Below are 25,061 nucleotides of genomic sequence, written 5' to 3'. Positions count from 1 at the left end.
GCCGCCGCCGCCGCCGCCGCCGGGCCCCGGCGACCGAGCTGAGCTCCCTCGTCCTGTTCAGCACCACCGTGGAGAGCGGCTCCGGGCTGGACGGTAGCCTGGAGCTCCGCTCCTTACCGCCCAGGCAGAGGACTGCCTCGTCCCACAGGGCTCTGAGCTCGTTGGAGTCCTGTCGGGAAGATTCGGAGCAGCTCCCGTTATCGCCGGGGGTTGACAGCGTGAGGGAAGAGGGGGCTCGACGGTCCCGTGCAAACGGCACGGGCGGGCGGCGGGAGCCGGGCCCGGCGTTGCAGGAGTCCGGTAGGGTTCTGAGGGCGTCGGTGCGGGGACCCTGCCAGGCACCAGGTCCCTTGTCCCCACGGAAAGCCACCGGCACTCCTCAGGCAGCGCTGCCCACCGTTGACAGCGGGCTACAGCGCTCTGCACCGTACGAGGGTGCCGATTCTGACAAATCGTGTGATGAGCTAAGGAGGCCTTCAACAAAAGGAAGCTTGAGTTGTCAGAGAGGCACACCCAAGAAGTACCAGCTTACGCCAGTGGTGGTCTTGGACCCTCAAGAAGTGCCAGTGTGGCTGATGAGCATGAAACTCAACGAAAAGGCAGGTATTCAACCTGCCTGCCAGCAGCCGGTATCTCCTTTGGGCCCTCAAGGAATCTTGGAGAATACACATAAAAGTACCAAAGCTGTTTCTGGAGAGGGAAGTACCTGTAGAAAAGCTTGCATCAGCGGCTTCAGTGCCAGCCGGTGGGGGAGGCAAACAAGGCTCCGACCAAAAAGGCACAAAACTAAGAGACAGCAGCAGCCTAACAACTCCTTTTTCAGACCACAGAGGAAGCAAAAAGGAATGAAGAAGGGTGTTCTGGAGATGTCTGTAGACAAAAGAGACAATGACTATTCATTCCTTAATGGCTCCCATTCCTGGGGTAGAGTTCGAGCGTCTTTGTCTTTCCATAAGAAGAAGAAAGTTACCACAGAAGAGAGTTCCTGCAACAGCATCCTTTCCACCCCTTCTGTGAAATCCCAGTTGTCAGGGCACCAGGGAACCCTATCTGCTGGTAGGACTCAGTGCTCCACTTGGTCTGCTTCCTCCATGGTCCTGCTGGCTCCAAGGAGTTCCTGTTCTGTCCTGGAGCTAATGCTTACAGATGCAGAAAAGGTGTTTGGGGAATGCCACCAGGAGGGGCCTATCACTTTTCAGGACTGCATTCCTTTAGATAAGACGAAAGATTGCAAGAAAATTGGAGAAGGGGTGTTCGGAGAGGTCTTCCAGATTGACAGTGAGAGAGGAGCTGTGGCCTTAAAAATAATTCCCATTGAGGGGACTGAAAAAGTAAATGGTGAATCTCAAAAGAGCTTTGGAGAAATTCTGCCTGAGATAATAATTTCAAAAGAACTCAGTCTTCTGTCTGAAGAGTCTAGGAATAGGACTCTTGGGTTCATCAGCTTGTACTCTGTGCACTGTGTTCAAGGGGCCTATCCTAAGTATCTCCTAGAAGCCTGGGACAAATACCACAAAGTAAGGGGATCAGAAAATGATCGGCCAGACCTTTTTGGGGACGAGCAGCTCTTCGTTGTTCTGGAGTTTGAATTTGGAGGCAGTGACTTGGAGAATATGAGAAACATGTTCAGTTCGGTGGCATCGGCAAAAAGCATTTTGCACCAGGTCACTGCTTCCCTGGCTGTGGCAGAACAGGAACTGCACTTTGAGCACAGAGACTTGCACTGGGGGAATGTGCTGGTAAAGAAAACGGATGCAAAGGAGCTTAATTATGTCTTGAATGGGGCAACGCACACAATCCCCACAGCGGGGATTCATGTCAACATCATAGATTATACCTTGTCTCGGCTGGAGAAGGATGGGTTAACTGTGTTTTGTGATCTTTCCACTGATGAAGAACTGTTTCAAGGCACAGGGGACTACCAGTTTGATATCTACAGGCAAATGAAAGCGGAGAACTCAAACAGCTGGACTGACTATCACCCACACAGCAACGTCCTCTGGCTGCACTACTTGTCATGCAAACTTTTGAAAGACATGGGCTACAAGAAAAAGGAATCGACCTCTGCCATGAGGAAAATAAAGAAGCAGCTCGTTAAGTTCCGCAAAGAAGTACTGACCTTTGAGTCTGCCAATGAAGTTTTACAAAACAGCAGCCTCTTCCAGTAGGCAATACAGTGCAGTGTTTCCAAGGACTAAGTCACTGATGCTGCCTTTCTCCTTTGCTGCTTTTTATGTATGATCTTTTTAAATGTTGGCACAATGAAGAAGTGTTATGATCGGTTACCGATGTGTATAATACTATATCAAAACGGTCTAAAAAACCTGAAAAAAAAGTCTTCTGCTTGAAGAGGTTTCCATATGTACTTTTTTTAAGGAGTCATGGGGGGGAAGAGAGCAGAGTTTATGTTTGAGAAGGGGCGGGGGGGGAGATTTCTACAGGCTCAATTAATATTTTGAATTCCACAGAAATTTTCTTACCTTTTTAGTCTTGGATTATTAAAAGTTTTTTCCTTACTATGTTGTCTTCCTTACAAATTTTTTTTTAAAGAAAAAAGAAAAAATATACAATTTTGGACAGTGATGACAAAGGTAAATATTCTTGGCCTAGTTGGGGACAGAGAGGGGAAAAACCTACCTTTTGACTTGGTTTTAAAACTGAATTTTTGTTCAGTTTGGCAAAATTTGTACCTGGAATGATGCTACAAAATGTAAAGTTTCTGTAATGTAGGTTTTGAAAACACTCCAATCCGCAATAATGTGGGTTTTTTTTCCTCTTGTAAGAACCAGTGAAGAGGTATTTGATCATGAAAAATAAGAAAAAGTACCTGTGTTCCTGATGCATTTTTGACCGTTATTATGTTGTGACCTTGTATACTGATAGGAACCCAAATCTGTAACTTGATGGTAGCATTGAAGCGATTTTCTCCATTTATCTATGGGAGAAAATGCACAAGGTAGTAAGTGTTCTTTAGTCCTGATTGCAGATGGATCAGATGATCTAAATTTGAAGCTATACTTACATTAAATCTGAATTCTTTGTTTTCAAGAAGTCCTTTGCTAACATTCACGTACATTAAAGAAACTGGTCTAAAGAGAACGATAAATCAAACTAAATGAAAAGTGAATTAGTTTATTATTAAAAATTAGTACATCCAACGACCCAGATGCATTAAGTAATTAAGAGGTAACATCACCAGATTTGTTATAACTGGAATGCTGTCTATGCAGTCTGTCTATATATGTGTGTATATGTGCAGTCTATCAATTAGATCCATCTCTGAACCTATCTTGAAGTCTACCTTTTACAAGGTAAGCAGTTAGAGACCCTAGGTACCCCACTGCCTATGATAGGCTTTTATTGTTCTGTCTTCCAGACTCTATTTTGCTGTCTAGTACCACAGAAAGTGACTTGACAATCTGCAGTGCTTGAAATTATTAAGATGGAAATTGTATTGGAATCTTACCAGACATCCTCTCAATTTTCTTTCCTCTAATTGACTAAAGTAATGCAATATAATTGAATATTCTTAAAACTTACTTGGTAAGGACTGCAGTGAATGCATATCTGACATCAAGGACATGTTCTTCAGTCAGAATGGTGCTATTTTCATTTATGCTTTAAAAAAAAAAAGGGTAGATGAAACAACATCATTGTCTGCCTGCATTGGTCCTTTATTTCTATGGTGTGAGAACTGCTAATACTGGCTGTACAAGAGGGATGGAAACAGAGTGGCAGTAATTAATGAAAGGAGAGGTGCCAGCCCACTTGGTGACACTACTGGTACAGTAGTGTTGGAGTAAGTAGCCCTTTATTACTACAGATTTGGAAAGCTGCTATTGCCTTGAAATGTCTCCCCGTAAACCAACGCTAATTTGTGAATATGTAGTATTGCTTTCATTAATCAAAATTTCAAGCTTCTACCCCTCACAAAACTGGACATTAAACTTGTATAGAAACCTTTGCCTTAAACCGTGCTTGCAAGGATGTGTAGCTGCCAGAGATGAGTTCTCTTTTCCTTTTTAAAGGTGCTCTCGGCTTAAAAAATGCTGTGTACTAGTCAGTCCCCATAAATTTTAATGGGAGGAAGGTGACAAGAAAGGAATCTGAATGGTAACTTTCCCCCCATTAGAAAGCCTTTAATTAAGAAGAATGCCCTGAACATATGTTTTCATCCCAGTCATTTGGAGTGAAAGCTTTACTTGGAACAGAGCTGGATTATATATTTTAATCATCTGTTCTCCCTACTAAGGAAGGAGGATGCCAGAACCCATTCTGCCCTTTCAGAAAACACAAGCTTTTAAATATGTACTACACTGAAAGTAGGACCTTAAAGGGTGCTCCATCTTTTACTGAAATAATGAAGTATGAGCAAAGCTAAAATTATCATAAGGGAAGGAAAGATTTTTCACATGGATCCAAATGCTTCAGAAGATTGAAAAGAACAAGTGTAGTTTTGTGTAACCAGTGACTGATAAATAGTATGGACACTGAGTAGAAATTCTGGTATCTCCTTTCTAGTTCAGTGTATTTTGTGGTGAAAATAGCAATACTCACTTGGTGATATTAATGGTGATTGCAGATTTATTTTGGAACAGGCTTTCATCTAATTGCCAAATCACTGAAAATTTTGCCTGTTTTGAGGGAAGAGAAAGACGTAACAAAATATTGATTACCTTGTAAATACTCTTTCAACACGGTACTGTTAAAACATGATGGCTAAGGTATTTGCTGCTCACCATTCCCTTCTGGAGAAATTAGACATTAAGAAAAGTGCAGAAATATCTCAAGGCAATATTCTCTTGCCTTGAGAAAATGCACACCAGCCATAAGCTGAATTAGAAAGAATAGCGGCTTTGGCCTAATTGTAGAGATAGAGGATGCAAAAGCAGCTACTCAAAGTATCATTTAGAGGAAGGGAAAAAGTGAAAATTATGATCTCTACTTACAGTTGTTGTCTTGAATACTGGATGCCCAATTCTGCAGTTACAGGATAAGACTACAGAAGTTAATGGTATTGGTTGGCTACAGTGACTAGCAGGAGAGGATGGCTGCCAACAGAATAGGAATGCTCTTTAATGTTGAATAAAAACAGACTGGGAAATTCAACTCAGCCTGTGTCTGCTCCCATAAAACGAATTAGGTACAAATAGCCTAATAAAAGCTTTGGAGTCTTAAATCAGATAAATCCAGCATTTGGGCTCTAGTCCTAACAACTGCAATGCTCCTTCCCCTCCCTGGACCTTACTTCAAGATTTATTTAGGTAGCAAATTAATAGGAGTCTGCACTGCGTTTTCTTCCAGCAGTCTGCTGCTGGCTGAGGAGTTGTTCTACAATCTTACCTCAACAGTCACCTTCTTAAAATGTAGGTTTTTGGGATAGTTCAAGACCATAGCTGTCATGTACGAGTCATCTCCACTGTTCGTTAATGAAACATTCATGGTCACTTCTTTAGTGTGGCCCACCACTAATTCCTTTCTAGAAGCAGACAGAAAAATAAGATGGGTGACATGTGATTTCTAAGGGTTGTTATTTAATAAGAGGCCTGAAGCATTCTGGTTCTGGTAATTACTCCCTCCAAATGCTTTCACACACAGAATAATGCAATAGCCCAATTAATTATTCAGTATTCTTCAGGGTTTGTAGGAAAATGCTTCCTTCTTAATATCAAAGGCAGTCATCTCCAAATTTATGTAACATTTTATCATTTCTGTTTTACATCAAGATAGACTTTAAACATTGCTCAGCTTGATTAGCTTTTCAAGTGAATCTCCAGGGTAGCTTTTTACAATGAAGTGATGCCTACTGTTTTGTCTAAGGCTATGTAAACCCAGCAACTCTTTGCTGTAGTGCTATGCTGTGCACCAGCCTAAACCAAAATTACATGTTCACAATTAAATGCCAGAATTGCGTTTTTAGGATGACTGTCATTTATACCTTGGTCTTTCCTCTGAGATTTCCTCGAATGGCCCCGCAACACCCATGGAGGCACACAGTTACAGCATTGTATGAATGTGATGTTACGGAAAGGATGAATTGGATGGAAAGTAATGTAAAAAAAGGGACAGCAAATCTTGTCTGAGAATTTGAAGAAAACGTCTTATGCACAAAGATGACATTTTATATGAATGCAAGATCTGGATAAAACCACCACTGTGACTCACTGAATCTGAGTTGTCAAAGTTAAATGAGCAGTACAGATGGTCTTGTTGTTGCAGTCCTTCTTGTAAGGCAACTAAAAGCAAACAGATCAAGTCAGACTTTAACAGTCCTAATTTTTCTAAGGTAGCAGATTCAGGATATCTTTACATATACACATACATTCTCTGAAAACCAAAATTCCCATGACCTCAATTAAGGAAAAGTTGGAAATAAAAGACCCTCTGGTAATAAGTCAGTCCTAAATTGATGATGTTTTGTAACTCAGCTCCCAGGAGAAGGTCTGTTAGCAGTAACATGAAAAGTCTTCACTGGGGCCAAGGTCTTGTTAAAGAAATGCCAGTTGTTTGCCCCTGGATTGCCACAGGGCAACAATATTAATTTCTTTTCCAGAGATGATATGTTTTTCTTGAATAAATATGTCCATATGCTGTACCAGCTTATAGGCACACTATTTTGTAGAGATGAGGTTACTTCCTTTAGCAATAGTTTTATTCACCAATAAAAACCTACTGTCTGTGGCTGATGTTTCTGGAGAAGTTTAACGATAATTAATAATTAGATGTTGGGTGCGTAAGTACTAAGCAATGCTGACCAACACTTGAGAGTCTCATGAATTATTCTTAGGAAATAAATGTACCATCAACATCATAATCGCTGCAAGTACTGCAACTACAGTAATTAGTGTTCATTATTGCTAAGTGCCAAATGTTGTCCTAACTTCTCTGTCCTATGGTTTATGGACAGCTAATTAAATATTGAATTGTGGTAAAGACTCCTATTAAGTAGCAAAAAGCTGCCTCTTTACAGAGCTCTATGGAATTTTTTCAGAAGCTGTGATTTGGATTTCAGACTAACTGTGAAGAAGTTAGATTAGCTTGTAGGAATCCTCCTACTAAACTGCAATAGAAGAGACAGGATATCAGACTTAACCTTTATTAGAAGTATGCAGCCTCTCAAATACAGATTTGAAACAAACAACTAAAATAAACTAAAAAATATATACATCATTTTAATGATTTTTAAGATTACTTCATTAGAAAATTTTATAGTTGTTACAACCAAATATACCATTCAAATAATAAGTCTTAATATAAGTTCCAATGGAGAGCTCAAATCTGAAAAGTACTTCACAAATCACACAAACCATCTGCCTTCTTCACAGGTAGCATCTAATCTCATTTTATGCAGAGGCACAGGAGAAATGTCATGGTCAACAGTAAAGCAAGTTTTTAGCAGATCTGAGGTTGGACCTTAGAGATGAGATTATCTTAACAAGATACGAGTATCTGTTTGTGGAAAACCTGGCCCTAAAGTCTACCTAGAATAAAGTATTGATAACTAGAAAGGGAGCAGAGGGGAGAAGATGACATGCAAAAGCTAAGAAAACCACATTTTTTATTTTTAATAGTAAAAGCCTTGCATTCTGGAAAGAATGAAAGCTCTTTGGTAGCATTTTGTTTTATTACCTGAAAATGCATTTCTGATGGCTGGTATCTATCCAGCACAGGAACAGCAAACTCTATGTTATCATTTTTCTTATAGAGCTCGTGTTTAACTCTCAGAAAAACACTGGAAAAGCAGTCAAAGTCACATGGCTACAAGAAAGGAAGAACAAGAAGTTGAGAAAATATCTGGGCATTAAAATGCAAAAGTCTTCACACATGTCATCTCTGTTCCAGCTTCTGGCATATTTAGGGACCTTCTGGCTCAGACGTTTTCTTTGGGCCACTGTGTTTAATAGCCATCAGTGGACCATAAGCTTGACAAATGTTTTTTTGGATCATTTTATACATTTGGCTCCCATACCATCCCCTGGATAATGTGTTTGGTGATTCAGTTACGCATTGTGAAAAACGGTTTCCTTACGTTTGCTTTAACCTTGTAGAGCTTCGTGCCTCTCCTACAATTCTAGGATTAGAAATACTTTACATACACGCAAAAGGATAAGAGTTTGATTTATAGTGATACAAACCAAAATGGCACGACACATCTCCTGCCTCAGCTGTAAAACATCGTCAGCAAGTCTAACACTGAGAAAACCCCACCTGGTAGTATTTTTGCATTTCAAGAAAGATTCATCATCATGCAGATTCTGTTAAAAAATCCTACCCTCTCAACCCTCCTTTCTGTAGTAAGTCTGACCAACATTACCTACCAGTGTGTAAAGCTGCAGCTCAGAGCACACGTGCTTGCTGACCAACAGCTTTCCACTTCTTGTGGTGTTCTGATCTTCAAACTGTACTCTCCTCTTTGCCATTTTCACATCTAAGTCCACCGTGTAGAGAATGTATAACTGTGAAAACACTGCAAGATTTTCAAAATCCGTTGTTAGATGTTACAGAAATTGTCCTCAGTGCCAAGTTACAAGGACAGTGTAGGACTGTAGATTTCAATCTGATCACAATTCCCATTTATTACCTTCTTGAGACACCGGTAAAGCTGAGATTGTATCGAAACATAGTTTTGCTGTAACGGTGCTGTTATTTTGTAAAATTAGGATTCTCTCAGGGTTGAATCTCATGCTGGTGAGAAACTGGACAACTGGTCTTGAGCTAGTCAGTGAAGAACAGATAAGAAACAGAATAAAATACAAATTTTTGAACTGAAACATTATAGGAAGAATATTTTAAGAAAGCCTGGCAACAAGAATAAGAACTGCTCAGTATTTCCATGGTATTTCACCTGGACCAGGCTGGCCTGTTTACAGAAGTTCCAGTTTCTGCTGGGAACATTCAGAACACACAAAATCCCAAGAGTCTGAAGGAATAGACAGCCAAAATACACCAATATGGCTAGAGTTTCAGAATTAAACACGGTGTTTATGTTTCCATTAGATAAACACATTATCTAGCAGTTCAAATTCTCTCTTTGTCTACAATTTGTTTTCAAACACAAAATGCAAGAACAAAATCAAATCTACCTGCCATGTCTTAGCCTTCGTGAACTGCACAGGTCACTCAGCTACCAGATGTCTGATTGAAAATGAGGTATGGTATGTAAAGAAATTATTTCTTTGTCTAAATGACCTACATTATCAGTGCTGAATTGCAGACATCAAGGTCTTCTTAGACCTAGATCTATGTTAATCAGTTCATGTTCACTATCTGATACCTGTTCAAAGCTTTAGACATACAAAGGCAAAAGTTTGCAACTTGAACTAAAGGCTTTACATTTTATGTAATTTCTAGCACTGGGAAAGATTTTTTTATGTCCCTCTGATGCTGAATTAAAAATAGAATCACTATGCAGTGCTTGGAACACAGATTCTATATTTGTCTTTGAAGCATTTCCCCAGCACACTAAAAAATAGCACTTATTACCTACCGGAGCACAATCACGTTCTCCAGTGATCCTACTGTAATATCTGGGAGACCATCATTAGTGAAATCAAAGCCACCATCAATGGATTGTCCAAAATACTGGAGTCCTGAAGAAATTTCAGAGGCTTTTACTCTCTAAAAGGTGGGGGGAAACATCAACAAATGTAACTCAGGATCTCTCTCCTGTCCTTGGAAAATATACTTCTTTTCACGAGGCTGCTGTGAGGATGGTTTTCTAACACTCCTGAGATGCAAAATGCTGCCTTAATTTCCTGTCATGGATGGGCAGGCTTGCAAAAGGCTATGCTGTTCTATAGGAAGCACCTGAATCCAGCTCTTTTGCCTAAGCAGACAGCTGAATAATTACAGTTAAGGAGCAGCTCTGCTGCAGAAACCTGTGGAGTCACATAAAGCACCTGTCATCTGCAAATTTCTCACCCATCAATGCAAATGAAATGTGGAAGTCCTTCCTCCCAGCCTCTTGCTACAAAAACACAAGCTTTTCCCTCTCAATGTGTACTGGAGCCAATTCCCAACATGACACGTACTTGAGAAAAAGAGCTCTTGATCTTGTCTTTATCACCATTAAAGATGTAAATGCTGCCAAAAGCGGAACTGTTTGAAAGCTGATCTTCAAGAGGGGCTCCAACTGCAATATCCTCATATCCATCCCCATTGATGTCTCCAATGCTGGCCACAGTAAACCCAAACCTTGCAAAAGGAGAGGTCCCCTGCACATTTAAGTGTCCTTTCAAGGTGAATGAACCACTCTGAAAAACATCCAAGAAGGAAATCCATTTATATCAAATGTAGCATGAGTAGCTCTTACATTAATTAAAAAAAACCACAAATCTGACTCCACACTTATAATGCTTAAAACCCTAAACAATAGAATAAGAAGTTCAAGATACCAGCTTGGAACAAAAGCTTGATCCTTCTGCATTGAGAGCATGCAAATTCTCGCACAGAAGCAGTGTCTCTGGACAAACCTATGCAAGCAGACAGACTAAAGCACTGTCTTTTCTTGACTCAATAGCAGATTGAGTTAGTTGATTCCTAGCTTGGTTCACAACAGAAACGATCCCATCTTCTCCACCCTATTACAGAAATAAGCCACAAGAGGGTGCACTTTATTTGAATTCTAAACAGATGCCTGGACTGTTGTTTTCTGTTTCCAACCATCCTGTTCATGCCCTGAGCAAATTTTAGCAGTGCACCAAAGAAGGTTTTCTCCTGGTCTGCTGTCAAAGTTCACTTCTCATTCAAAATGACACAATTGACTTATATGCTGTATATTGTGTAACGGACCCTGTAGCTAGGCACACAAAACATTTTGTTTTCTACAAGTCCCAGGAAGCAAAGTTTTAGCAGCTACCTATGCACACATTTATTGCAAACATTGCAAAGAACACTGCTTGGCAGAGCAAGGTCAGCACCAATAGATTGCCTATGTACAGGCAAAAGACATGATTTTAACACACTGTGATAAGAGTATACCTTAGGTACAGAATGGTTTTATTTCTTTAGTTACTTCTCTTTTATATTCTGATGACTAAGATAGGATTGCTGGCTTCAGCCTGTGGTCCTCTACCATACAGGGCGAGCACATTCAGTGAGAGCACAAAGGAGGAATGTTTTATTTGTCACTACTTAGGCATGGCTGGAAAATCCCCAACATGGAGTGTTTACGCTACCAGTGTTTTTACCTCTGTCTCCAGGCGATAGACGTAAACCCTTCCTTCTTCCCCTCGAATGTGATAAAATGGAGCTCCAACAAGGAGAAGATCTGTCACCCCATCATGGTTCACATCAAGTGGGCAGAGCTCAGATCCAAAATAAGATCCAACCTGTGCTCCAGAAAAAGACAAGCAGCTCTTTCACTGGAATTGTCTATATATAGCTTTGTAGAATTAGTGTCCTTTGCAGCAGTAAGGCAATTTTTAGAACACAACATCACATATCTACTTATATGTGGATCATTTCCTATTGTTTATTTTATTACAGCCATCCTCAGGGACAGATCCTGTAACCAGTTTAGCATTAACAAAATCATTATTCAACAATTTGACAGAGGAAAAAGAATACCACAGTTGATGACCTCTTTCCCCATGAACCATGAGAACAGAACATAAATAGAGTACACCCCATTTAGCTAATCTTTTTCCCAGTCTTTTTCCAAATTTCATGATTTCTTCTGATGTTCCAAAAGCATTATGGAGTGACCAAAGACTGTGTAGTCCACATCTGGCTAAATCCAAGTGTGTCTGGAGGAGAAAATGGATCTGCTGTTTGAGCAAACAAGATGTGTGCAGCCCACCTGACCCCCACTGACCTGAGTGCCCCGGGTGACTGAAGGACAGTACCTGTTCTCCTTGCAGGGTTTGTTTTAAGTGGTTGTCCTGAAACACCAACACCTTCCCTCTCATGCTGTGTCGTGGAGCTCCAGCCACGTACAAGGGTCCATATTCTGTGTGTACCACTGCCACACTGTACCCTGGTGCATTCACATAAGAAGCAAAAATAGCATAAATTATCAGTACCATACTCTATGCCTGAAGGAAAAAGCCCACAGAGTTTGCTCTGAGACACACATATTGAGACGTACATATTCAGTGAGATCCAAGAGTTTGCCCCATGTCTAGTTGTTGTGGCCCATGGTTTTAATTACAGAGCATATAATTAAAATATTGATTAGGAAATAGCAGGTAACTTTTGTGAGAGAAAAACCGGCAAAGCTGAGGTTTTCCTCTCTTAACAGCGTGTAGGGTAATTGAATAAATTACTGCTCTGAAAAATATGCCTGAACTCTTGATGACTTTTCTTAGCATTTGTCATAGTTCCTAAGTGATCATCCAACATACACACTTTTTTCTTTAATTATTACATCGCAAGCTGGAAGGTTTATCACCCTTCACAGAAGTGAAGAAAACACTATACTCTGTATTGAAAGCAAAAAGAAATCTGTTACAGGGCTTCTGTAACAGGAAGGTAGTGGGAGAAGGATTATCCTGACACAAACAGCCCACAGTACCTCATATCACCTGGTAAGACTTTATGGCCAAGGCTACAGTCGGGAGGTACAGGGCTCATGAGGCTACAAAGCACTGGGGTGAATAAGCAAGGATTTATTTGTCACCAAGCCAAGAACAGTATTGATTCACAAGCTGTTTCTTCTGCAGACACTCATAACAAGTGAAATATTTCTCCTTATCAGCTCTCAAAAATGCCCTTCATTGCAAGTATTCTTACACAGTGAAACCAAATGGCATGTGTTAACAGAATAATATCACGAGGCATCATAACTCATAGGAGAAAACAAGTAGTGTCTTCCCTCAAATAAGGAGACAGAGAGTGTTTTCACCAGAATCTCTCTCCCTGCTAAAGAAAATATTCAAAATCCAGTAAGATGCTGCAGGAGGTGGCCTTCTTCAGGTAAATGCTGTCAGTGTCGTCATACTGCACTAAACACAAACAAACAAAGCAAAACCACAGTCAGCTTGTCATTTGATCTCAGAGAGGGGTAAGCTGATTACCTAGGTAACTGTATTTTGCTTTTTTGGCTTCTTCTTTAGATTCATTCAGGAAAATAGCAATCTTGGTTGCCAGATCATACAGCAGAATTCCACCAGACCAGTCAAAGGCCCCCACTGTACCAAACACTAAGACTTGCTGCAGAAGTAACATACTGCAAATTAGAAGAGATGAACACGGGACAATTGCCTCTAGCACTCTGCAAAGCAGTTTAAGTCAGGAGCAATGTTTTCTGGCTTACAGGTACTTCACTCTTTCCCAGACCCTGTAGCTTGGGCAGTTCTACCAGCTCCTGCCAGATATTGAAGAAAGACAAGGTGACTGCCCAGCACCAGAGAAGCAGCTGCACATCTCCCAGTTCACTACATGAGGTTTTTTGCAAAACTGGATTAGTGTTGTCCTGGCAGCCAAGGCTGCTGAATGTTCACTATCCTCCACAACATCCACTATTTCCCCCTCCCAACAAGGACATAGATCATTCCTGTCCTGGATGGACCAAGGTTTTAAGCCAGAGCATTCCAAAACAGCAGAATTATTTTATTTGCAACGTGACAGAGCCCCTGACTTGTGCATTGGAGATGTGAACGCCAGCAAAATCAAAGCTGTCAACTGGAAATAGCTCTTTTGCCCAGTGGAATAAAAAGGATCCAGTGGTTAGAACAGGGGTCACATTAGATAAATCCCATCCTAAAATAAAATTTGCTACTGACTGACTACATTCGGTTATCTGACATATTCAAAGCAAGCAGTGGCTTTCAAAAGAGAATTGACTACATGGGTCTCACACCTTTGTACCACCATAATTTCCTGTGGGAGACCTCCTGAATGCTTACAAGTATTGAAGCAACAGCACAGCATACAACCGTTTAGCAGGGTTACATTCAGAACACTTACCTTATCCAAGATCTGCACATTGAAACCAGCTTGTGCAAGCTCATATTCCAGAGCATCACCCTGTGTACCTGAGGATGCAGTAGAAACAGGGTAAGCTACTTTCTCCTTATTTCTCAAAAGGTACTAACAAAATAGAAAGGTTGCTATTTGATGATGATCAGAAGGCTGGAGCACCTCTCCTGTGAGGACAGGCTGAGGCAGTTTGGGTTGTTCAGCCTGGGAAAGAGAAGGCTCCAGGAAGACCTTATAGCAGTCTTCCAGTACCTAAAGGGAGCCTACAAGAAAGATGGGGAGGGACTCTAGCAGGGAGTGTAGTGGTAGGATGAGGGGTAACAGTTTTAAACTGAAAGAGGGTAGATTCAGATTAGCTGTAAGGAAGAAATTCTTCACTGTGAGGGTGGTGAGGCACTGGAACAGGCTGCCCAGAGAAGCTGTGGATGCCCCCTCCCTGGGAGTGTTCAAGGCCAGGCTGGACGGGGCTTTGAGCAACCTGATCTAGTGGAAGGTGTCTCTGTCCGTGGCAGGGGGGGTTGGAACTAGATGATCTTTAAGGTCCCTTCCCGCCCAAACTACTGTATGATTCTATGAATCTATTTACCTTCTATACCAATAATATTCTGCTGTAAGGTTGAAAGCAGCCCATCTAATGCTGAATAATTGGTCACCTGAAATACATTAGTGTCATCTGGACCAGATGCAATTAGCTGCAATTCATTTAGGGCCTTTGGTTTTTTGAAGGCATCTCCCACCTGCAGAACAGATGCAAATCAATCAAAAGAAACAGCCTTTAGAGCCTCCTTACTCCCACCTACTGCATTCAACAGTTTGTGGTAAAAAACTCAGCTTCAGCCACTATATGTAAACCCAGAAATAGCAGTTGCTTTGGAAGGCAATGAATCAGACAGTCTCAGTGCCTCCTGGAGCCAAACCTTTACAAAACCCCTTTATGTAACTGGCTGGTGCTGTATTTGGTATATATACCTTTGTTGTACCCAACAATTAATTTTGGAAATCAACAAATTACAGGACTTCATAAAATTGGATTTTTTCCTCTCCTGAAAGAATGAAAAGAGATAGCAGGAAGATTATTTGAGGAGACATATAGCATACCTGAAACCAAACTTCAGACTTCAGGACAAACTCTTGTTGACAAAGACGCACACCAGCTAATTTGCTGGCCAAGTTAAGGATATATCAGAAGTTTTGTTCTGAAAAACTTAAAATTTTAAGCATGCACTTCATCTAGAAGGTAGCTTGAAATTCTTGGCCTAGTTCTGAGTCAGGAGGACTGCGATCGAAAACAAGCAATGAACAACACCCCCTCAGTTCTGCTATTTTGTCCTTGGGTGGGTAGGTCAGCAAACGGTTTACTTTTTATTTACCACTTTGACATTTTCCAGAATAACCTGGATAAGGAAATATAAATCACACTTTGTGGAGCTAGACTTGACTATGGTTAACTACTTTGCTAGATTCAGTCATTCTAGAAAGATTTTTCTAAACTTTGTACAAGGAAGAACGAGATGGTCTGCTCTACTGAAAGCATGACTCTTCTGAAAAGTCTGAGAGTAAATGGATACAGGGCACTGAATGTAGTAGGTGTAGGAAGGAAAAAACATAGGCACATAATTGACACTACATAGATTATAGTATCAGTTCATACTGTAGCTTTATCTTTCACCTCCTTGTTTTATACATGTCTCTTCCCTTATTTACTGGAACCATGCATAGATCAGTTTCTCCTTTTCTCTGTCCCTAGTGCTACCAAGAAATGGAAGGAAGATACGATCCAAGTACATTCCCAACTTACCCCAATGGCATAGCGCTTGATTCCTGCCATTTTGGGTGAATTTATCACTGTTGTCAAGTTCATTTCATCCAGGAGTATTTCCCCATCTGTAAGCACGATCATGACCTTGGCTGCATCCTTGCGGGACCCATGACTCTCAGTGAAGATAGAATCCCTGGTAAAACATCAAAACAAAGAACTTGGGATGAAAGTTGAAGCTTCCTTCCTTGGGATAGAGGGATGAGCCTCGAGCTGAAGCTTCCCTCCTTGGGATAGAGGGAAAACTCTTGTTGAATTATGCACTTACAACTAACAGTCACAGCAAGGAGGCAAAAGAATTTCTTTTGTATTCACACATCTTAAAAATACCAGGTGCTGTCTCCCTTTCTATTGCTTCCTGAGCACCCCCATGCTGAGAATTAGGCACCATCAGCTGGCTTTTATAACCCTCTAAAACATGGCACAGGAACTGCTGCCTGCCATTCAACCATTGCCAGATAAATGACTGCTTTCAGGACCTGAATGTCCGTAGAAGTCCCTCTCCCTTATTCATGAAATGCCCCAGAAATTCATCCCCTTAATTTCTTTTGCTCTTTTCTTTTTTACTTACAGGACATGCTGCATGGCAGATGCTGTTTTTGTCACATTGCACACCTGCACAATATCAAGTACTTTCTGGAGTGTGGCACGAGGATCCCAGTTTTCTCGCAGGTCAAACTCAGTTCTGATTTCAAACCCATACTGTACCACTGCAAAGTCACACTGGAAGGAAACAGCAGATAAGCACTTGCTTGTGCCAACTGTTGCTTCAGAGAAAGAGGGTTCTCTGCAACAGCTGGCCCAAAATTCCCAACAGAAACATTAGCCAGACTATGCAGGAAGGATTTTTTTTACGAGAAAGTGGCTTTTAAATATGTCTAGTGCAGACACAGAGATTGTTGTAAGTATATTATAGCTGAGGAAAACGAAAGCTCTATCAGTACAGAGAGAATTGTTTTGGGAAACACTGATTTGTTTTTAAGTCCTTGCACTTTCCTGCTGTGTTTGGTCCATGTGCAGGTTGCAGAGGGGATTATCTGTGATATTACTGAATTGTTCCTTCATTGCTCCCTGCTGCACATTGTCTTTCCTTGGAGTATTCCTATTCCATGATGACCTCATTATCAAAGATAGTCTGGAGAATGGGACCATTTCTTCACTTTGTATTTGCACAACACATAACATAATGTTTCTTCCTTCCACTATGCAAATAACAAGTTAAAATATGCTGATGCTTGGAGCATTTGAGAGGTAGAGACTTTCCTAAAGTCGGGGTGTGGGTCACACTTCTCAGCCTCGGCGGAGAAAGCAGCAGAGTACCTTCATGCAGAATACATGATCGCAGCTAACAAGACTGGTAAGGTGCATGGCTGAAGAGGCAGTCTAATTGGTGCTTCTGTGACTGCAGGTACAGATGTTACAATATAGGAATAGAGACAGGAAACCAGAAGAAAGTCATGGCTGTCACCTTAGAAGAAAGCAGACAGTGCTCACTAGGCTCCAAGCATGGCAACATAGCAGAGCTAGGGATTTCTGAGCATACAAATCAGACTTTTTATATCTACAGTGTTCTTGGGATCAAGACTGGGAACATACTGCTAAGATGTAAGCAAAATTATGTCAAGAATACATGACAGTTGTGGAAGTGCTTTGCCATCCTAATGGAAACAAACCTCTAAATTCTGGTGAAGAGGTAGCTTAAATAAAGCACAGCATATTCTTTAGCCTGCTAAAGAAAGAGAGTAGAGAGTACCTCAAAGCACTTCTCATACAGTGTTTTCATCATCTTGTGGATGAATGCTTTTGCTCTTTCAAAATCCTCTGGCTCAATGCTCCCTGATCCATCCAGAATAAAAGCAATCTCTGTTCCAGAAGCTACCCAGGATACGGAAAATAAAGGAATGAGGAGAAGGCAATCAGCAGCCTTTCATCAGCACCAAGTTCTTTATCCAGTGTTATTGATCAATGCACAAGTAATCTCACTTGAACAAGCAACTGAACTGCACCAAGACTGCTCAGCTGTCATTCCAACATGAGCTACAGCTCAGGTCTGGCAGCTCACGGTACAGCAGCTCCCCAGACTTTGTCAGTCCATGGAATGATTCTGTCAAAAGATACTTCACCACATACGCAAGCCATTTTCCTCCTCCTCTTTGTCCTCCTCTATCCAGGAAGGGAGCTTGCTGTCACCACTGTCATTAGTGTTTCTGTGATCCGGTGCTTCAGTTGGAATATTTTCAGCTGAAACAAGAAACAAGTTTGAGCAAAGATGACAGGGCAGTGGGAGAGAAAGCAAAAGGTGAACAAAAACCTTGCATTATTGTCTACGCGGTGCTCCTGTGCCTTGCTGCCTTGCAGCTGAACTCTTCCTTGTCCCTGCAGTCAATATTGCTTTCAGGCACAGGACTACAGCTGCTATGGAAATACTTGTGAGTTTTGAAAGCTGTGGGGGTCAGGACTGCATCTTAAAAATACAGCTACAGTTCAACAGAAATAAACTGCTCTGAGCACAGCCAGAAATGTATCATAACAGAAACACTGAACATGTACTGAATGTGTGTATTGTAAAGCACCTATTTCCATACTGATGTTATGGCTGCAGGTCACAGATACTGAATACAATTTTTTGTCCTCCCAGTTGTCTGGCTGAGGAAGATTGTTACTAGTGTAACAGAAATCACTTTTATTTGTTTTGCTGTTTCTGGGCAAGTAACTACAGGAACAGGTAAGATCTGGAGATGTATTTACATTCCTTGAGCAACGAAACTACCCACCATCAGAGATCCACTCTATAAGTTACAGAGAAGGTAGATGTGTCAGGAATGGGATTTCTTCTACCTGAATCACTCAGAGTCTCTCTCTCCAAATCCGAAAGGAAACTGTCAAAATCTTCATATGTGGACAGCACGAACCAGTCACTTCTAACTTTCTGCAGCTCTTCTGGGACCCACTGGTTGTTTATGAACTCTCCAATCTAGGGAGAAAAGCCATCAGACAGAGAGATTGAGCACCTTTCATACACAGATGGAAAACCCAACAAATTCCCCAATTGTCATTAAAAACTTGAAAACTCTGAAAAGGGAGGGAGTTTTCTGAAAGCTTGGTAAAGCAACCCTGATCCTAGATTCCATAGAAAGCCGTTATTTGCAAAGAAAAAAAATAATAAAAGCTCTAGAGCCACAAGACATATAAAACTTAAGCATATTTGTTTCTAGGATATATTCCTTAACCTCCTTCAAAGTAAGCTCTCTGGCATCAAGAAGATGGAGGCCTGAGTGAATCAAAGGAGCCAGGGCATCTCAAGGCTGGACATCCTGCAAGTTTAATGCATGACTACTTTTTCTTCCACCCACTGCTAAAGCATAAGAGCAGATGCATGGGATGGATGGAAATATCTCTCCCCTATATATGGGCTTTGATGGTGCTTCCCACTCACCCCAGGAGCATAGAGTTTGACCATAGCCATTTCCAGGGAGTTCATTACATTTCTCAATCTATGGTTTTCCAGAAACACCTGCCCAGATGCCATGACAATGATTATCTTGTCATCAGTCCAGCTGGAGTCATGGCTGTTGAAGACTTTATCTCTGTGGAAACAGAAGCCTAGAGGTATTTCATGGGACAAGCCATGTCTGCAGAGCTAGAAATGTCAGTGTTGGTGGCAGGGTGCTAATGTTCATTGACCTCTCAGCCTACAAGAATACAGACATGCAAGGCAAAAGTGCACAAGGATTTATGCTTTCCCAGTGTATTGGCTGTCCACAGCTGGTAGCTCTGATTTCACAAGCACATTCACAAGTAGCGTATGGGGCATTTTTACAGTGCATGTCGGTATTGTTAGTCATGCTACTGAGAAGAAAATGGAGTCAAGAGGGAAAGCATGAGTCCCAGAGATGCAGCAGATCAGTGAAAAAGATGGGAAAGGCTTTGGGTCGACAAATGAACACATGCTTGAAGCAAGGCCCAAGTGACTGAATTTTCATTCTGAAGCCCCTGTGTCAGCCAGGAAGGATTTCACACTTTGTCTCTTGGCAATTTCTCCTTGTAGATGTGATGGTCCCCCAGACAGACTCATTCAGAGGCCTCAGCTGGCAGAGCCTGTGACTAAGAGAAGCATTGGAGAAGTGAGGGCTTTGAGGGTGTGAGATAAAGAAGAGTAGAGAGGAGGTGCAGGAGGCTGGATTGATGCACATGAAACACAAGGAATCACATGAGTGTTCCTGGAGCTTCCTGAGACACGTGAACTCACAACACATGCTGCAGTGTGGCTGTGATGTCAGTCCGTGAGCTCTGCTGCTTGATGTTTCGGACTTTGAAGAAAGCAGTTAGTCTGTTGCAGCTTTCTTGCAGGCTCAGTTCAGTTTGGATCTGTGCTCCATACTGCACCACAGCAAACCTGATCTGGAGAAAGCAGATGGCAAAGCCAGAGCTGGTTAGACAAGATCTAAGGCAGGATCCCTAAGTTCCTCAGAGTGCCAAGTTTAGTCCCAAACTTTACTGCACAAACACAGAAAGCATATATTGTAAGTAATAGGTATATCAATTGTCTTTATCCCTCTGACTCCATCACACATTTGTATTCTGGTGATCCCTTTTGGATCAGCTCCAGGAAATTACTTCATTTTCTTTGGCTCAAGGCAATGATTTCTCTGTCTGAAGCTCCTGTATTTATCTATCTGGCTAGACGTTTTGTGACCACATGGCTCAGCCTCACTTTGTCCCCATATTTATTTAAATAATTTAAAGTAATGGCTTATAAGCCCCATCCCTTATTTTTGTGTGTACTGTTTCAAGGTGCCCTGAGAGATTGCCTGTTAAAATATCTAAGCATGCTTCTGGCATGAAAACCCACTCCTAGCTCTTCCACTTCCCTCTTCAGCTACTCCTCCTCCTTGGCTCACTAACATTTAACTCTTGCATTAGAATATGTAGAATTATTACCGGCATCACTGTGAAGTTTAAAAAGCAATAATTATGTGAACCAGGAGACTTTCCATTCTTCACTAGAGCTCTGATCCATCCTGCTTATCAGATTATGAGACTCTGAGGAGGTTCACACACCTTTGAGCATTTCTGCCACATTGACTTCATCATATTGAGGATAGACATCTTGGCATTTTGGAAATCATCTGGCTTGGTGTTCTCTGATCCACCCAGAATGACAGCAATCTCTGTTCCCAGCTCTGTCAATGCAGTTAAATATAAAAGGACATTTGACAGGACACCTAAACAGCCTAATATTTAGCAAGGGTTCAAGAACATTGACATATTATTAAACAACCAAAAATTTGACTACAGCACCATCCAGCCATTCTGAAAGCAGGTCTAGCTGGTGATGTAGTCTATGCTGTAGTGACAGGTTATATTTTTAAAAAATCTCAGTGATGACTGTAACAATGACTGAAATTTACCATTACAAATAACCTTCAAAACCTCAACCTTTTCCCTCCCCAGCTCTCTCCCACCACATGAATGCAAGTTGCTTCAAACTCAGCTAATACAGAAGGAAGTAATGCTTGTTCCTGTCCAGTACTTACCTTTGCACATGTGGTTGTTCCCTGTGCTGCCAAAGAGCTCACCACAAGCAGTCCTGGTGTTGTCTGTGCTGGCTGAGCTGCTGGTGTCAGTAATCTTATCTTTGCCATTTTTATTTTGAATGCTGTTTAATTTGGTCTCAACTAAAGAATTTAAAAAGCAAGAAAAAAATACAGTCTACCTTTTGAAAATACTCTTCTAATTAACACACCTTAAACTCAGGATCTGCTTCCACCCAGGTTCCCAAATTTGCAGAAGACCTGAGGATCAGACTAGTAATAGAAGTTAGACAACTGAAGATGGAACTAGACCATCTAAGAGTCTAATTTAAACTTGTCGGCTTCTTTGCAGTGACAGCAATAAGCAGAGCAAGGCTAGACAATCAGACCAGCTCTCTGTTCCCTTGATTAAATGCTTAATAGCCCGGTTAAGTTGGAAGGAACAGCCTTAAGTGCCCAGGCACTTTTAAAAATCCCAGTGCATGTTTGTCTCTTCCATCCACTAAGAATGTCGATGCTTTTCGAAATTCTGGATTAAGAGCTGGATGCATGGGACACGACAACAGAAAATCCCTGCTGCTGTGTGCTAATCTTCAAGGCTGAACCTCGTAACCCTGTTGAAGTCACTATAATACATGTTAAAATTCAGCTCAGGTCTCTCCCAGTAGACAATAGACCTTGCTGGCTAGGAACCCAGAAGGTCCCTGCTGCTAGAGCAGAGCCTTGTGCTGTTATTTCTGCCTCTCTGCAAAGGCACAGTACTAGCTTTGCTCCTATACCAATCTTGGTGAGGTTGAGGAAAGCTGTGCAGCGCAAGTCGGTGGTGAGCAGAGTACAGACTCCATTCATGTCCTCGGTAGTGGTGAAGGCTCGGCGGTGCTTCTTCTGCAGGCAAGCCTGTGGGGGCGGCAGGAAAGGCTAATGAATGATGAGCAAAGCCATAGGCAGAGGATGACTGAAGACGCCATCTGGCAAACATTCAGCATCCCCTGCAAAGCACAGAAAGCCTAGTGAGAGTAAAAAAGCACCTTCCTTGATGTGACCCCTGCCACATCAGGTTACCCAGGACTTCAGCCCTGAGCTGAGGCAAAGAGTGGGGCTGGGTGGCTCACCAGACCAAGGTGTTAGCCTCCAAATTGGTGGCTCTCCTAAGCCTCCTCTGCCAATCCTCCCTTTTCTTATGAGTGGGGGTGGCTGCAGTGAAGTACAAGGTCCACTGCAGTCCTCAGCAGATGAGAAGGGCCCTTCTCAGTTCTCCCTCCTGGCTGGCAATGTGCCAGCTGGCTTTCCAAGCAGCCAGTATCCAGCCAAGAGCTTTTAGCCTTCATCCTTCTGTTATGTCTGCTCATTTGCATTTCCCAGCAAAAATACACAGCATTTTGGAAAAATATAGTTGTTCCCAGCCACAGATATTTTCAGTGCCTTACCAGGATCCAATCTGAATTCCTGTCAATAGCAATGCCACCATCCTGGACATTTTTGGAGCCTTTAATCTTTCCTGAAATTGAATGAATGATTGAATGAATGAAGAAGGAGGAGAACAGAATTGAAATGGATACAGTACTTGTCAGCCTTGGGCAAACAGAATAAATACAGAGAAGGCTACAACTACAGAGGTCAGTTATATCTGCTGTCCTCTTAGAAGGAAGACTCAGAATTAATGCTATCAGCAACCGTAGCAGTAATGAATATGTTGGAAACAAAAAACTTTGCCTTGTATTTCAGCAGAGTTTAGGGGAAGACTTAAGCTGTGGCAGAAGAGGTCTTGCAGCCTCCAGACACATCACTCCCAACCACTGGGACTGTGGGTTTGCATTTCTCTCTATGAAGTGCTGATCCACGGGACTTAGCAATGTGCCCAGTTCCCTCTGAAACACCCAGCCTCTGCACTCCCTCGTACCCATGGCAAAGCAAGTGTTGGGAAGGGGAAGCAGGACTGTACCTCGCAGAGGTATCTCCTGGCACTGGATCTCCTCCTGCAAAACAGTGCACTTCCTCAGCCTGCCCAGCCCCTTGTCTACTGAGGAAGTAGCCAAAATCCTGTGAAACGAGAAAAAAGGTGGAAAAGGGGGAAGATGGCACAATCCGGCAGAGTCCTTTGGCAATGGAGAGTGCAAAACAATTACCTGTGTGCCATGGTGGCCACCCATTATTCTGACAATGTCTCTTAATTAACTGGACACCAGTGTGGTTTTGAGCTGAATCAGACACTAAGAGGAAAACACTCTTCTCCTACAAATCATCATCCTTCCCATCATCTGAACTATGAATTCAGGAGAGCTATCCCAGACCAAGGAAGAGGTCTGGAAGTGACTTGCCCATAAAATGCTGGAGACAAAAGGGAGGCTGGAGGTGCAGCAAGAAAGTCCAACCATCACACCAGGAAATGGCAGCATTGCTGTATGAAATGGAGACTGTTCTTTGAGTCAGCCAATTTCTGCTCAGGGGGTAGAAAAGTTTCTTTACTCCGAGACTTAAAATACGCTGTCTGCTACACAGCCTGACCAATCTGCTCAGCATAATATAGGTTATCTCTATAGCAACCACTTGTGGTTGGCTTCTGTTCACCAGCCTAGCCGTTCATTTCTCTTCCCCTACAGACCCAATAGTCAAAATACAGCAGTTTCCAACTCTTTATGGTCTTCAGACCAAGCTCACAACATAACTCATGACAGCTGATGGGTGCCGTGACTGCTGCAGCCCCAGAAATTATGCAGTATTCCAGGAAGTACTGCAAAAACCGAGCTGCTTGTTTCTGCCATTTGGTTAAATGAGCAGACATCCTTTCTGTACAGTGCCACGACTTAGCTGTGAGGGAGGGGAGAAGCATCGTGAAGACTCACAAGTTGACAATGTACACCTCACACTGATGAAGCTCTAACACCGCTCATCAGCCCCTGAGAACCGAGGAACAATTCTGGGTCCCAGGCAGAGGAACCTGTGCTAACAGTTGTAGAAAGTGAGAAGCTACATGACCTCTGGCCACACGCATTCATAAAGACCTGGGAGGTCTGGGTATGTTTTTCTTTCTTCTGTTCCTTACATGGTTGTGTTCCCATCCGAGTGCTGAAGAACCGTGGGCCACAACAAAGAGGCTGTGTGTGGTGTGATCCACGTCTTGCCAGTGTCAATGTTAAAGCTCCCCAAGGACTTGACCACTGAAAACAAATAAATAAATGAGCACAGACTGTGATCTGTAGAGTCATAGTTAACAGGCTCTTGAGCCAGCAATCCCTGAACCCTGCCCACCATGACAGCAGAGGCACTTGGCGGGAGGGAGATACCAAGCTATAGAGATTTCACTGATTTAGATTAACAAAGGATTTTCTTGCCCAGCCTAATGAAAAATAAAGTAATGCAAGTCCTCTTGTTCTGAAAGTCCATCTTGGATATCATAAAACATTTCTACTAGCTGAAGCTCACAAACCTCCGTTTAGACAGGAGAGGAAACAAAACTCCAGGGCTTGTGCAAGTGGCATGCCACTTCAAGGTAGCACCAGTGGATTCTCTTCTTGTAAAGTTGATATTCAATAGACCAGGACACTGAAACCCATTAGATTAAAGAAAAAGCAGTTTAAGTAGCAGTGGGGATTGTTCTCCACAAGAATAGCATTGTCATAAACCTGGTAAGAAGAGGAGAACATAGATTTTGTGGGATGTTAACAAAAAGCTCAAAGCTTGGCAGCAAGGGAGCAAATTGGTGCCAAATGTGATGGATACTTTGCTGAGGATGCAGCTCTGCTAAAAGTCCAATAATTTCTCAAAACAGATATAAAACAGCCATCCAAAAA

The 25,061-nt window shown here is 42.1% G+C and overlaps 2 protein-coding genes across 2 annotated transcripts in view; one reads left to right on the top strand and one right to left on the bottom strand.

Annotated features, from left to right (window-relative positions):
• The window catches only part of GSG2 (germ cell associated 2 (haspin)), a gene marked incomplete at its 5' end in the record, with an annotated part of 2,659 nt that extends 479 nt beyond the window's left edge, over positions 1 to 2,180 (top strand). The window contains one exon of the mRNA XM_010573950.1: positions 62 to 2,180. Within this exon, the coding sequence (XP_010572252.1) occupies positions 62 to 2,168 (2,107 nt within the window). The remainder of the gene's footprint in view (positions 1 to 61) is intronic.
• Positions 2,181 to 4,553: 2,373 nt separating this feature from the next.
• On the bottom strand, positions 4,554 to 23,407 carry ITGAE (integrin, alpha E (antigen CD103, human mucosal lymphocyte antigen 1; alpha polypeptide)). Its single transcript, XM_010573949.1, has 26 exons — positions 23,397 to 23,407; positions 23,213 to 23,310; positions 22,698 to 22,768; positions 22,050 to 22,167; positions 21,274 to 21,414; positions 20,798 to 20,919; positions 19,986 to 20,137; positions 19,173 to 19,323; positions 18,575 to 18,710; positions 17,867 to 17,977; positions 17,490 to 17,599; positions 16,308 to 16,459; positions 15,719 to 15,872; positions 14,507 to 14,657; positions 13,909 to 13,976; positions 13,017 to 13,152; positions 11,847 to 11,977; positions 11,190 to 11,330; positions 10,032 to 10,253; positions 9,488 to 9,618; positions 8,582 to 8,715; positions 8,319 to 8,467; positions 7,630 to 7,758; positions 6,166 to 6,236; positions 5,344 to 5,479; positions 4,554 to 4,634 (listed from the first exon to the last, which is right to left on the bottom strand). Exons 1-26 carry the CDS (start codon positions 23,405 to 23,407, stop codon positions 4,554 to 4,556), a joined length of 3,207 nt encoding a protein of 1,068 aa, XP_010572251.1.
• Between the last annotated feature and the right edge of the window lie 1,654 nt (positions 23,408 to 25,061).

This window comes from Haliaeetus leucocephalus, unplaced genomic scaffold (assembly GCF_000737465.1).
Source record: "Haliaeetus leucocephalus isolate CR32 unplaced genomic scaffold, Haliaeetus_leucocephalus-4.0 Scaffold395, whole genome shotgun sequence".
Classification (NCBI taxonomy): domain Eukaryota; kingdom Metazoa; phylum Chordata; class Aves; order Accipitriformes; family Accipitridae; genus Haliaeetus; species Haliaeetus leucocephalus.
Note: the sequence above shows the minus strand (reverse complement) of the source record. Positions and strands in the feature narration are given on the sequence as shown.